Genomic DNA, 15,646 nt, shown 5'->3' with positions numbered 1-15,646 from the left:
ACAAATTACATAATATTTATATTCTATTAGTATTATAAGTAATATAATAATTATTTAAAGTAAACAGAAAGGTATGTGATAGTTGTATGCAAAAAATAACCAGTTTTATCCAAGGGATTGAGCATTTATAATTTGGGGTATTTGTAGGAGACCTCAGACCTAATCTCCCATTTGCAACCATTGTGATTTATAGATAATAAGTTTATTAATAAGTAACATACAGTTAAACAATTTTCTTTCTATCTATAAATGCTTAATCATAATTTAGGTTTTAGGAAAATTTTTATAAAATTATATGCATATATGCTTGTTTTAAATGATAAATAATTATATTCAATAAGAAAAGAAGCCTAACTGGATGAGTATTTATTCATCAAGTATTCCTAAACTGATAATTTCTGCTTATTTTGCAGTAATAGTTACTACAGGTCTGGGGATATAACTCAGTGGCACAGTGCCTACCTGGCAAGTGCAAGGTCCTGAGTTCAAATCCCCCCACCTTTTTTTTTCTTTAAATAAAAAGCCTTTCTTGGCTTAGTGTGATGGTACAGGTCTAGCATCCAAGCACTCAGAAGGCTGAGGCAAGAGGATGGCTGTGCATTGAGGCCACTCTGGGCTGCAAAGTGAACTCTAAGCCAGCCTGAACAGCATATTGAGACCCTGTCTTGGAAAGACCAAAATAATAATAAGAAGAACTATAGCTAACTATGTATGTTTCCTTTGTGATCATAATTATCTTTATCAGTTCAGCAAATGAACATTAAACATTTTAGTAGATACTTGCTAACTCAAATGTTCAAGGTTGCCCCTTTCTAGGTGGACCTTGCATTTTAATTAGGGGTTCTAGGTTAAGAAATGAATTCATCTGCAGCTAATGCATGAAATCACCTAAAAATGAAATGTTAGAGTAGCACTCAGATTAAAATTGTTCTTTCCTTTGAGCTGAGATTTTGTGATTAAATTGTGTGTCCAGTAAGTTTCCACACTCTCCAACTGGCTCATGTAATTATATTTCTAAGGGAGTTTTAGTGTTTAGTTAGATCACTGTCATTTTCATAAACAGTTTTAAAGAGATTTTCTTGAAAGCAAATTTGGCATCTTAGAATTTAGAATACTTTTTCTATGCCTAAAGAAGTAAATGTGCCAAATTACAGGAGGTATGAACATAAAAGAGAGTACTTCATCTTACATCATTTTTAAGTAAGTGATTGTAAAAATTAAAAAACACCCAGAAAAAATAGTACTCCACTTATTCCTAAGATTCAGCATGCATATATTCAAAGGAAAAACTCAAATATATAATTTAGCATTCCTAAATTATGAATAATTATTTTAATGAATCCTTATTGTGTTATTGATATGAATTTGTGTTAGATTCAGTTTAGATTTCACGTCTACAAATGAACCTTTTTTGTTCATATATGCTCCTCTGTTACCATCACTCTTTCATTGAGAATGTACTTTAATTTGGTTATGTGTTCTTTGCTTTGGATATAGTTATTAATTAAATTACAGAAAAATACTCTAGATGATAAGCAAGTCTTTATAATACCATCATAAATACCCTCTTGGAGTCAGGGAAATAGCTCAGTAGAATAAGCACTTGCCTGGCAAGTGCAAGGGCCTGAGTTCAATCCCTGGTTCCACCAAAATAAATAAATAAATAAATAAATAAATAAATATTTCCTCTTGGAAATATGCTTCATTATATATGGAATCATTTTAATATTTTTGGAAATACCCTTATCTTTGCTGTGACCCTGAAATAGCCTTCTCCAGTGACTTTTTTGACCACCGATTTAATTTACATAGCAAGAGCCACAAAGGCCCACATATGCTGTCTTTCTGTGAGCTTTCTGAACTTCTTTTCTGTGAATTTTCCACCATTTCTTATTATTTCAGTTTGTTTTAGTGATTGCAAAATATTAAAGCCATTAGTAGAAAAATGGCTTGTCATTGCCAGTAACATCCATTACAGAAAAACATTTCTGTATATTTACTATAGAACATGAATATTGAATGCATTGATTTGCTGAACTTTTCATTCTTGGGTTGACCCCATCATACAGGACAAAAATGTCAGTTTCCAATAGATTTACAGAACCTTTACAAGTATAAGAACAGCACAATTTTAGGGAAGTAATTCCAAGAACTGCCTTCATTTGAGATGTCAGTTATCTTCTCTGTGATATTAACATTTTTTATATTATGATAATTGTACATGTAATAGTGATTGCATGTGCAACCTGGTCATTGGTTTTCTTCACTTCATGAGATGGAGGCCTAGAATACTAGGGTTCAAACTTCCTGTATTTTTTCTAGTTACTGAATCGGTTATTTGCTGGAACAAATAATCTGACATCCTGAAACCGGAGGAAAAAGAGATTTATTTGACTCACAGTTACAGAGTTCAATCCATGAACTGGTTAAAAACTGATCAGAAGGCAAGAATATCATGGCAGGAAGATATGCCACAACAAAGCTGCTTTTTGTGGTGGCAGGCAAGCAAGGAGGAAACAGTGCTGCCAAGGAGTCCAAGCTCACCACCCTGGACCTATACAGACACAGATTTTACTAAGTATTTTACTAGTCCCTTGTGGCCCCCATGTAAAGCACGTTGGCAGTTCACCTCAACCACAGCATCCTAGTGCTTATCAATTTTATACACAAACACTTCTAATCTCCAAATGAGAAAAGGTCATACTTCTGGGTAACATAATACAACAATACCATGGCAAAAGTTCTAAAAGACATGAATAATCCTACCTTTATATCCTTGATATTGTAACTTATTACCTTTTTGTTGAGCTTGGTCTGCTCATCACATCCAGCTTTTCTCGCCAGACATTCTGCATTATGACCTCTCCAAATTCCTGTGGTCTTGACTGCACTGTGATGTCATTTCCCATAGCTTTATACACTGCCCTCTCAGGGGCTCCTTACTTAACCTCTCAGGTCTTTTTTGAATGAGATTGGAAGCCTCCCTGACCCCCAAAGCCTTGCACTCTGCATACTTGTAAAAGCAGTAGCATGTATATAATGGCAAAGTATGCTGCTAATGAGAATAGTCCTCAAGCATCCCTGCACCATGAATTTAGAAGTTTTTGAGTTTCTGGATGGCAGACCACAGTAAAATGAACCTCTGCTACCAATTCAGGAGGAGGCCCTTCTGTAAATCCCAAGGTTTTTCTCCTGAAGTGAAAAGTTAACACTTTTTCATTGTTGAACCTGCTATGGGTGTGACATGCTGTCACCTTAAATGCTCAGAAGCCATCTTTCTCCTTGTACCTGTGCAAAATTTGATTTCCTCATAATGGTATTATATTTCTCCATGTACCATATCTCCTTTGTTTTCAGAGTTACACATGGTTACTTTGGTGCCAAAATTTACATTTTTTTAATGTTTTTCTGCGTTGCTTTTTCCTTGCAGTTCTCATGATAAGTATGGCTAACACTAGCCAGTCTACCCGTATCATAGCCTGAACATTGGGCTGCCTTAACATTTCCTCCACCAAAAATGCTCCTAATATAATAGAAGTCTACCATAAAGTCTCAAGATAAAGTCAAATATAAACAACTTTTTGTCAGTCCAACAAACATGCTATTTACAATGAAGTCACTGTACCTAACAGGAACCATATGGGCCCCGCTCTTCCTGTTCACCCTCTTACCAGCATTCAGCTCGCCTGTGCCTATAAGAGCTACCTAGATGCACACAGATGTGTTCTCTACTAATCCATTGGTTGGTTCTCAAGCAAATTTCATTGCTGATCCACCTTAAGCATAGTAGTTATGCTTTAGAATTATTATTAGTTTTATTAAAACTCTTGTCATTTTACATGCAGGATTTTTCCTGAAAATTTTAAAAATATATTTATATTATGAGTTATGGGTTTATACTGAAGCATACCTATGTGCATATTCACATGGATAACATTTAGTTTTAATTTATATCTAAATTTTGCATTATGTTATTTTGCAAGAATAATTTATACAAAAAAGAATAATTTATAAAGAATTATGTGTTTATATATTTCTCATTGCTTTAATCTTTAAAAATAGTTTGCACTAATTTTTTCTTTGAAATATTATATTTTGAAAATATTGATCTGTGCAGCGTTCCCATCTGTTCATTTGGAAGCGTGTGCATCTATTTAAAATAACAAACACAATTTTAGCTCTCTCTAAAGTTAATTTATTTGAATTTATTAAATATCTTTTGGAGCTTAGAATATCATTAGAATATTAAATTCTTCCTTTAAAAAATCCATCTTCTGAGACTGTCATATCTTATTGACAAGTGCTGATTGCTAAATAATAAGCAGAAGAGGATTAGCTGTCTCTGAATTAACTGTTTTCCCAGAACACTAAAATTGATACCCATTCTGCTCACTTGTTTTTAATAAGTGAAAACAAGAAGCACTAGAAAGAAGACGAACAAAGAATTTAAATTGATAAATAGATATACTTCCCCAAAGAAATTTGACAGCAGACATGAAAGAGAAGCACTAATAAGACTATCTTGCTTGCATCTTACAGACTTTGGTTTAATGGGTATGATTTTATTGACCTTCCTTACAGATTACCTGTTTGCTAGGAGGAGGGCTTGAGTCTTAGAATTACTCATCCATGTCATCAAAATAGCAGTGCTATCAGAGGTGGTTAGTTTATGCCAAGCCTATAAAAGCATATGGAAAATATCCTTTTTAAAGATTAAGAATACTAGCATACATACATGGGCTTGGTTCTGAAATTCACAAAATTATTTAAGTTGCTAGAATTTTAAATTCGTCCTCGTAAAGCAAACAGCTTTTACTAACTATTGCATGTCAGAGCATAGGTTTATCACTGCATATAAAGCAAGTTCTTTTGGAGGCTGCATTAACTCTTTCAAGACTTTTAAATTATAAGGGTTTCTGCATTAGTTTACATGAATATGAAGGCTTTCAGACAAAAAGTAAAACCAAAAGGCAGCTAGCTTAATACAAAAGAAAAAAACTCACTCATTTTACTCAGCACAGTAGAAAAAACAAAAAGGCAAAAGGAGAAACAAGGAGTGAATGAAGAAGCCTATAGAACTGAGGTATTCTCAAGATACTCACTGTGTTATAGAATTTAAAATTTAGAAGGTGACCATTTAAATATAAGACATAATTTCAATAACATTGTTACCAATTCAAAAAATTCCTTAAGGAGGAAAATATTCTGACCTCCTAGTTGAATGAAATACAGGTTAGATAGGATTCGTTTATGTTATAATTTAAGAGTATATCCTCAATATCAAATGCAGAGCTTTGGCATTTTATGTAAACCTATGTTTCTCATGTAAACATGGCATTTAACAGGCAGATCTGAAATTATTTTACACAATACTAATGTCACAACAGTAGGAAGCTTCTATGGACAATGTTTTAGTCCCTAAAATCATTCTAAAAACTAACATTGCAAGTTCACAAAAAAATAGTTCACCAATGAGTCATTTGTAAATGACATTTGTTCCTATTTTAGATTGCCAATCATGTTTGATACTTGCCCAATTTATTTTAGCTTTGATAAAACTAAACAATTGCTGAATTGTTTACATTTAAAAGTGTGTTTTGACTATGTTCTGTGTACTTAAAAATCAGTTCACCCTAGTATAATTTTGAAGATTTTTTTTGAGATAGAATCTCACTTTTTAGTGCAGACTGACGTTGGATTACAGGTTGGATCACTATCACATTTGCCTACACCATAGCTTCTTGCGTTTCCAAGGGTATAAAGATCACAGACAAACATTAATAAATGATGTTAGCAAACAATACTAGAATGCATGATTCATTGGTAAAATGTGGTAGCTTTTTGTTCAAAATGATTTCAGTAATTTCATTTAATCATTCATTCTTCTTGACATATACTGTCATAGATTTCTCCGATTAACGGATTTAACTTATTTATTGTTGTGTTTCTTTTGAAATATTTATTTTCTTTCCTAAATGTGTGAAGATGCCACTTTCTTCTAGAACCTTCTCCTGTTCTTCTAAATGAGTCCTTTAATCTTTTGAAAATGTGAATTATATGATCATTTTATTGTTGTTTATAATAGAAATTTAGAGAAAGAGGGGAAACATAGATGTAGGAACAATAAGTATTTTTCTGTTGCACAATTATAAGGTGCAGGATTTATTTGTAGTAATGAATGCTAGCAGGTTCAACACATATTAAGACTTTCTTTAGTTTAGAAATGTAATCTTATCCAAGTGGCGTAGATAAGAGCTGGGACAAGAATGTCCCACCCAGTGAATTATTTGGGAGCCAGTGAAGCATGTTAAGTCCTACTACATCTGTAGGCAATATCAAAACTCTAGGTCTAGTGCCAGAAATAATTCTTATTTGAAGATTATTTCCACTTTATCTTATTCTAGTTTTCAAGATTCATAAGTGTTATCTTTCCTACTAAGTACTCAGTTTAAGAATCTTCTGAGATTTATGATCAAGTGTACAGATACCGTGATACTACTCTGTTGCCTGCTGCATTAAATTTGGTCTTTTATTCAGAACTTTTCTTTTCTCAGGTCCTAGCTAATTTCACCAACATCACTGGTTTTTCAGTGCAGCATTCACACTCTGGTGTGATACTTGTTTCTCTTTCTAGTGCCTTTACATAGGTCACTCTCTCCCTACTCCCCACTTCACATTCAAACTCATTTCTCCTTGAATCGCTTATCAGGCACCTTATCTCTTTCAGACTCTGTCACTCTATTAAAATCCGTACATCCAGCTGAGTTTCTTTTGTTTGATATTCCTACAACAATGTTCAGAGTTTCATTGTTCACAAACCATATTCCTTTGGTTGGTTTCAAATCTTGTTTCTGCTTATTCACAATGTGACTGTTTGATGAAGGGCTCTAGCTTTACAAATTTGAGAACTGATTCATTTTCCATAAATCTCTACCTGATGCAATATCTGTCCTAGAGCACTCTACTTGAGGTACCTTGATTGAAATCATCCAATGTTTAGGCTCTAAGGACATGTGTAATGTAGTTTTGTACTAAGAATTATTGAGTGAAACTTTTTAAAACTATCGGTTGAATGACAAAGATCTAGTATATCCATAGCATTTTACTGTGGGGACAGTTGAGTTATATTTTTCTTTAAGAAGTTCCATCACTGTCCAAGAGCTCAAAAGCTCATTCCATTAGTGTAGTACTGAGCTTCAAAGCCAGTCTCCTGCGAGTACCTGCTAGGAAAGTGATGGGACTATATACCTTTGACTTCACTTCTAAGCATCTGCTGCTGCCTCAGGTAATGTCTGTGCCTACAGAATGAGACTGGGGGAGGAAGGCAACTAAATTTTAAATTTTAATCTCAGAGCAATGTGCCGTGGGACACGATTATATTTTTGCCATAAATTTCCAATGCATGGTTCAGAGTCTCATTGTTTTATATATCTAGTGCTTCCATATCAGACTTCGTAAAACTGTTTTGCATTTGTTCCATAACATAAATTTCATTTCAGTTTGTGCTTGCCGTGTATGTGTGATCAATATATATATGCCCCAAAATGCCACTCTGGTAGACATTTACTGTGTCCTAAAGGTCACAACACTTGCAGACATGCCTGCAGATGTACAGGTGCATTGAATTGTAAGTGCAAATGCTCCAAGCAGCTTCATATACCCAGCTGCAATTGGATTCGCTTGAATATGATATAGGCCAGTGGTTTCCAGTGTCTGAATATAGCCATGGCAATACATTCAGAAGCATTGTGTGATGCAGGTGCATGCTGGAGGATTGATACTTCAAAGCTTCCACGGTTTGATTATTTGATGGTGTTATAATAACTTCCTCTTCAAAATATGCTCTCAGCCTTTCAAAAGCAGATAGAATGACATTTCACAAACACAGTAAAGTCCAGGAGACAGATGGGCAGTGTATCCACCTAAATATGCATATTTCTTTCATTGTATTTTGATTATGTGAACAGTATTTTTTAATTCTTATTCCTTGTGGCTGATTGCTCTATAAAATAATTTAATTTCCTGGATTCTCCTACATAGTACCATTTTCAGTGCTGTATGAACAGGAATCCTTGTGAAATGAGCATATGATAGTTGGAGACACTTCCCCACTTACATTACAAAATTAAAAGCGCTAAAAGACAACTCATATTAATGTATCTGAGTAGCTATCATGATACTTGCCTAACAAAACAACATAGTTTGCACATAAGTAAAACATATGGGAAATAAAGTACAATAGAAAAATGATCAGATAGCTAAATAAGTGTCACATTTTTATTTACCTATCTTTATTCTTACCCGACATAGAATATAAGTCAAGCTTATTAAAAGTGATGCTGAAATACAGTCAGTCATGTGAACATTAGTTTCAAAAAACATCCATGTGATAAAATTAAATTGAAATACTCTTTTGTATTGACATAGCGAAACTGTTTTGAGATACCTTTGAAGTACTGTTTTTATGAATAACATTGAAAGTGATTTTTTTTTCTCCTCACAGGCAGATGAGATTAAAGAAATCAGTTTATTTTTAACTAGTATACTAGTAAATGGAAACCAGATCTCATACATGCAAATAATTTGCATGATTATAAATTGTTAAGATTTTGTTTATGTGAAATGATTATCCTGTCCTCATAACAAGTGTAAAGAGTTCCTAGGATGGCAAAGAGAAGTAAGTGCATAATAATCAACATATCCAAAAAAAGAACTGTTTATGTTACAGAAGTGTCAGTTCACGGCTGTTGTAAACTATGCCAACTTAGTGAAAGAGAAACCGCTTTATTAGAACATTATTGGGCTGAGTTTTTTAAAAATAAGATTTCTGTTTTAGCCTGGATAGTTTCCTCTGACAGTTCAGAATATATTTGGATAAGTTGTAATTTGTCTTGCTCATGGAGAAGCAAGTGTACATCTCTGTGTGTAAGTGTGTGTTTTTGTGTTTGTGTGTGCTGAAGAAACAATAAATGCTGACTACTGCTACATCATTAAAATAGTTCTGCAGAAAACAATGAGGTGTGAACTGCCAGTCAAAGGCCTTGGCTTGTCACGGTTGGAGAGGAGACGGAGGATATGTGATGGGCACTTGGCTTAGATTCTGTAGAATTAATCTACAAAGCAATGTGTCAGCCATAAACAGAGATGGGTGCCTATTCTGTTTTTCCAGGCAGCTAATTAGGTGTTATGAAAGCTTATGTTGTTGAAAGAAGGTAAATTGAAATAAAAAAAGAAAAATAGGAACAAATAAGAAATGGACTTCCATTTATAGAGTTATCTACTTAGAAACAATGCAAATTTTAAGATGCTTTTAGAAACATTGCTTACCACCCACCACAGTAATCGAAGTGCACTATTTTTATTTAAAGTTGTTCACAAACAGAAATAAAACCATTTCACTGACAGTCATAAAACACAGGAAACTTTTACATTCTTGTCTCCCAACACCAGAACACTTTAGAACTTTTTTACTGATGCTCTGAGTTATGGATTTTTATTTTCAAACTTCTATGACATATTTATTTCTTCAGTGTATTAAAATAAATCAGACGGACACCAAAAGCATATACACAATTCTTTTTCTGGAAACTGTATGCCTGTTAGCAGATGTATGAATATTTGCACTCCGGAGGCAACAGGTAAATTTGAAATTAAGGGTGGAAATCCTTTTATGTTTTCTAACGTTTCCCTAAGTGGTAACAGATTAGTTGCCAAGTATTGCTGCTTTGGGGTATTGTATAGTGCTTTGAAGACAGAGAAAATAAGTTTAAATTTCTGATTTCTGATAAATTCCTGCCCAAAGCAAGATAGAAAAGAATAAAGCATTAGATTCACTATGAAATAAGATATTTTATGACTGGTTCCTTGTCTTGTTTTACTTGTAAGGGACACCACAGAGTTGTTGCACAGAGTGTTTTGCTAATTTTCCAAAATATGTATGCGTGACAGAGCCCTGCTTAATCTTTCTTAATCCTTATTGATTTAAATAACATTTTGACTTCAAATTTTAATCTTATTCATGGTAATTGTTGGGATATTTCACATACTGTCAAAATGGCTATATGTTCCTAATGATACACTGACATTAAAAAATTAAAATCATAATGAATAAATCAAATTGTAGAAACCTTTGAGGAAGGCTGCTAAAGTCCAATCATGTAAGGGCTGATAATTTGGTCTTTTAATTGTATTAAATTCTGAAGTCAGAGTTAGTTAAGTTGCTGATTTTATCATATATTTTTATTCTCAGGATTATAGGGTAAAGGGAAAGATTAAAATACTAATTTTAATTTTTTAATTAAGAAAATCTATCAGTTACATTTACGCGTAATATTATTTGTATTTGAATGAATATATATTTCTATGTTTAAAAGAATAATTATCTTACTAATGTCATGTCTTATAAATGTTGAACTTTCCTGTGATTTACTTATATTTCTGTTATGAGACCTACTTAATTTTCAGGAATGCATTGGATATAAACTTTACATTTTCTAAAAGTTTGGACTATGCAATAGAAAAAGCTCAATTTTACCACATATGTACAGATAATCTGTGTATGCATTTGTGTATGTGTTATAGTTATAGTCAGCTGAGAGAAAAAATATGATTCTACAGTTATTGGAGTCAATGTTTACTCTGTAAAAATTTCATATTAATTACACAAAACTTAAACAATGAAGGTTCTTGCATTTAGATACTTCTCTTCAGAGGATGTATAGTAATCAGATGTGCTGATCAGTGTGAGCAAAATGATTCTTAACTTTGAGAAAATGTTATTAGATTTCCCACAGTATTGCAAGGAATCATACATTTCAGAGGTTAAATGCTATAAACTTTCTCTACAGCAATAGCCTCTTACAGTTTTAACTGTTGGAGTCTGGAACTATTTTTCCTTTGCTATATAAACATGATTAACTCTTTTTTTCTCTTTTGCATAATACTGGAGGTATGCTTTTTTTTTTCTTGGCTGGGATCCATTCTGTGAGTGGACAACCATGTACCAAAGAAAAGATGAAACTAAAGTAAATAGTATTTCAGTAATCTCAGATTAGAGCTGAAGAAGCAAATGGATATTGAATTAAATATTTCAGTTTTTATTTCTTTTATCCTGTCCTTAAACTTGTTTTCTGATACACATTCCAATTCTATGCAAATGATGGCTATTTTGAGTATTACTTCTTTTTTCTTGATTTCAGTGCTCAATAATGTCACATATCTGTGCTGGCATTGGTTCTCTCCAAGGTATGGAGAGCCATTGGGTTATTTACCTTTACAGCCTTAGGTAGAGAAAAAAGTTTCCACTTTATTATTCTTTATTATACACATTCAGCATATTAAAGGGATTAAAACATATAATGAAAGGCAAAAATTGCACAAATTCTCTCAGTATAACTCTGATCTTCTTAAATGCCTGAATTTATAGCAGCCTTTCCTGCCCCTTCTGTTCCTCGTCTTTTCCTCTTTCTCCTTTTCATTTTGTGCCCAGTCAGTCATTTGCAGTAGATCATCTATACTTGACCCTTGGCTGTTCACTTTATACTCGTAGATTCTGTTGTTTATACAGAAGCGTTCATCAAGGCCTAAATGTCTGAAAAACTTAAAAAGAAGGCAAAAAAAAAAAAAGCATTAGCTGTTCCTTGAAATAGACCAATGAAAATCAGCAGTACAATTATCAAAGCTACCCTGTGTATATACATCTATTTTTCCCTTCCTTCTTTCTTTCCTTTTCTCATTGCCCTCATCTCAGTATTCCCTCCCATTGAACAGATTCTTTCCATTTCACAGTATCTATTTTTTAAAATGTATTTAGTACAGGCTCTACTGGGTCTCATTACACAGATCCCACTTGTAGTGATCCTCCTGTTTTTAGCCTCCCAAGCACTAGGATTACATGCACGCGCAACTATGCCCAATCTCAATGGTTGTCTCAGTGAGCCTAGGAGGCAGGGCTAACACAGCATGCCTGGTCACAGTATCTATTGTATCTTTTGGATTTTATTTACTCTCTCAGACTCTTACACTAGGGAGAAAATATGATGTCTACCCTTATAAGTTTGGGTTTTCACCAATTTTGCATGATTATATCTGGCAATCTGAAAAATTAAGTTGAAGACAACAACATGCAATATTATAATCATATTTGAATTCCTGTCATTTTGTTAAGTGAAATTCAGCATCATTTCTTTTTTTATCATTTTTATTCTCTTTAAGAGATAAAAAAATGGGTTTATTCGATATTCTTCACTGTGAAGTGCTGTTGTCAAAATTATGGTCTAATCACAAGATAAACATCTTATAATGCATCATCATCAGTACTCAAAATTTGTTTCCTTGGTTAGGGCATAAAGAAGTCAAATAGAAACTGCAGATTTTTCAGCAAACAATAAAATGCAAACAATAATTTCATGTTGGTGGTTTGGAATTCAAGGTTGATTTACACTTTCTCACATTTCTGTGTCTCTTTTTCTCTCTTCTTGAATTTATATTCAGTTCAATCAGTGCTAGTTATCCAAATAGCTGAAATGGAAGTCCAGTCAATACTGGAATGTAAAACTGTATTGGCATATTCCAAAGAGTGTATTTGTTGTAAATAAATTCCAGAAAGAATTATATCTCTAAAACATGTATAAGTATTAAATAAAATAAGACCATTTCCCATAATCTTTTTGAAGAATAAATTTGGTTACATAAATTCATATTATTATCGCTATCACTTATAAAAGGTTATACTATGATTTCTACTCATAGTAGGTAAAGATAGCAGTACAGAACATTATGATTTGAAAATTTTACATTTCTTTTAAAAAATTCTTATCTCAGCTTTAATTTAAAAATATAAGAAAGATTCACAGATGTTATACTTCTTGCTGTTTTTCTCCTTTTATGAGCAATCTTGGTCATACATGGTGTATGAGTTTACGGGTATATAATTCAGTTTGAGATTAGTTTTCAGCACTGTTGAGTGAATGTTTCTTTCTACCACAGGAAAATACTTTTTAACAATGACAAATTGAAAATAGAGGCAAACTTCTTACTTTTTAACATGAAAGTGAATGGTATGTGCTATCAATTACCATGTTATTTTTATTCTGTTAAGACATCATTTTGATTCGTAAGGCAGTGTGTATTCTCTTAGAAAATTACTTTATTGCTAAAATCCTTTAAGATAAAATTTCTGTGAGTTAGTTTTAGTTTTGGTTTTGATTTTTGGTGAGAGATTAATTACAATCTTTAAATATGAAGTCATATTTTTAAGCATGATTTAAAAACAATTTACACAAATTTGGCAATTCTATTACATTTGCTGTTTTATTGCACCTATCTATTATATAGCCCTTTAACCTCACACAAGACACTAAACATGGAGGGATCATCTAACATCAATTAAAAGGAAGTCCCCAGGGCTCCTAAATGTGCTGGGAATTCTACTCCCATTACGTGGAGGTCAGTTGTAAATATTCTCCTCTGAACATAAAAGTCCCTGATTTTCAAAAGGATCATTAAAATAATGGAAACAATGTTTGTACTGGAAAGAAAAAACTGAAAGGTGTATTTCAAGGTTGTGGTTAAAAATATTGGGGTTAGAAATACTGGGGTCAATGAAGGTATGCAGTAATGAAGGAATTTTTTTTTTCATATTACCTAGTCTGATATCTTTTTAAAGGGAGCATTAAAAATGTTTTGCATAAAGATTTTTCAGTGTGTCTATTCCAAAGGAGAGAGTAAAATTTCTCACAGAAAACATTGCTTAAAATAGTATCCCATGAATTGTCACTTATTCTAAAATATAACTTGAATACAATGATCTGGTGCCTACTTAACCCACAAACAGAAAGCTGAAGTGAAGACATCTGATTACGTGATCCATATGTTATCTAATAAAATAGAAATGTGCACTTTCTGACAAGCTTATTCATAATACATTCTGATAGAAAATTTTATTTGCCACTCTCTGAAGGAAAAGTAGGCTTTGAAAAGAAAACTTGCATTGTACGACTGTCACCAAACTAAAAATTTTAAGTAAAATAGGATAAGAAACTTTTTAAAATGTGGCTTAGTGCTTGACTGGAAGTTTGCAGTCCCATTTTTGCCATTATTTGATTTGAAAAATTAATCCTAGTAATCCTTTTTGAAATCCTCTGTTTCCAGGATGGGATCTACAGAACAAAGACTGCCATCCCCAAGAGATTAGATTATGATGATGTTGTATTCTATGGAGAATGATTCTCCAATGGCCATTTTTTACTTCTACTCAGGCCATGGGAATTCGTTAATATCTAGAGAATAGGCTTAAATAAGACCATTGTCTCAGCCAGCAGGTTTATGCAACCATCCTGAAATGTTTTAATTATTGTTTTCTTTTCCTTTTTAATTAAGAGACCAGAGGTCAAGCAAGCCCACTGAGAGCTGATCACAGCTTCTGTAGAAATTCAAAGGAAACCCTAGTGATTGGATTTGCTGTTTTCTCTTTTGTTTTGCAGAACCAGAAGAGTGTGTCAATTGCACAGATGAATGCCGAGTGCTTGGTCATTCTGACAGGTGTTGGATGCCACAGTTCCCTGCAGCCAATCAGGCTGAAAACGCAGATTACCGCACAAATCTCTTTGTACCCACGGTTGAAGCTAATGTTGAGACTGAGACTTACGAAACTGTGAATCCCACTGGGAAAAAGACTTTTTGTACATTTGGAAAAGACAAGCGAGAGCACACTATTCTCATTGCCAATGTGAAACCTTATTTAAAAGCCAAACGTGCCCTGAGCCCTCTCCTCCAAGAGGTCCCTTCCGCATCCAGCAGCCCCACAAAGGCCTGCATTGAGCCTTGCACCTCAACAAAAAGCTCACTGGAGGGGTGCGAAGCAAAGCCAGGAGCCCTGGCCGAAGCAAGCGGTCAGTACGTGCCCACTGACACTCAGTATCTGTCACCCAGTAAGCAACAGAGAGACCCTCCCTTCCTGCCCTCGGATCAGATGGCAAGGGTCTTCGCGGATGTGCATTCGAGAGCCAGTCGGGACGCCAGCGAGATGGGTGCTGTGCTGGAGCAGCTCGACCACTCCGGCCGGGATCTGGGCAGAGAGTCCGTGGATGCAGAGGAAGTTGTGAGAGAAATCGATAAGCTTTTGCAGGACTGCCGTGGGAATGACCCTGTGTCTGTGAGAAAGTGAGAGAGAGAGAGAGACCGGGATGGGGTGGGAGGCATTGGGATTTTCTCGTCTCTTCTGTTGATTGAAGAATGCTCACCCGTGGGGGCAACCTATTTCACAGGGAGGAAGAAGACCAATGCTGCTCTAAGGCTTTTAGTGAACATCTGAAGTGCCCACAAGTATGTTCTTTTCATTGATGTTTCTTTTTTCAGAGATAAGAATGGTTTTGTTTTGACCAAACTTATATTAGGACGAAATTAATGATGCTTAAAGAGAAGAGAAGAGAAGCAAAAGAAGAGAAGAAAGAGGAGGACGAATATGCCACTTACCTTTTGACAATCTGTTAGGAAGGTTCAGTGTGCGACATGAAGTATTTCTGATCACTCTAAGACTGTGCTCCGTGATTTATGCTGACCTAACTGTTTACCTATAAACCCCATACAAAGCAGGGTCATCATCCGTGATCTGTGGTGGAGTTCTAGCAGTCATCGCAGGCTTCTA

General features: G+C 34.2%; 1 protein-coding gene across 1 annotated transcript in view; it reads left to right on the top strand.

The window, feature by feature from the left end:
- Pcdh17 (protocadherin 17) overlaps positions 1-15,422 on the top strand; it is a 96,264-nt gene extending 80,842 nt beyond the window's left edge. Inside the window, exon 4 of the mRNA XM_004642306.2 lies at positions 14,484-15,422. Within this exon, the coding sequence (XP_004642363.1) occupies positions 14,484-15,166 (683 nt within the window). The 3' untranslated portion in view covers positions 15,167-15,422. The remainder of the gene's footprint in view (positions 1-14,483) is intronic.
- The last annotated feature ends 224 nt before the right edge of the window (positions 15,423-15,646 follow it).

The sequence above is a fragment of the Octodon degus genome, unplaced genomic scaffold (assembly GCF_000260255.1).
Source record: "Octodon degus isolate 3935 unplaced genomic scaffold, OctDeg1.0 scaffold00150, whole genome shotgun sequence".
NCBI classification, from domain to species: domain Eukaryota; kingdom Metazoa; phylum Chordata; class Mammalia; order Rodentia; family Octodontidae; genus Octodon; species Octodon degus.
The sequence above is the reverse complement of the archived record's forward strand: the minus strand, read 5'-3'. Positions and strand labels throughout refer to the sequence as shown.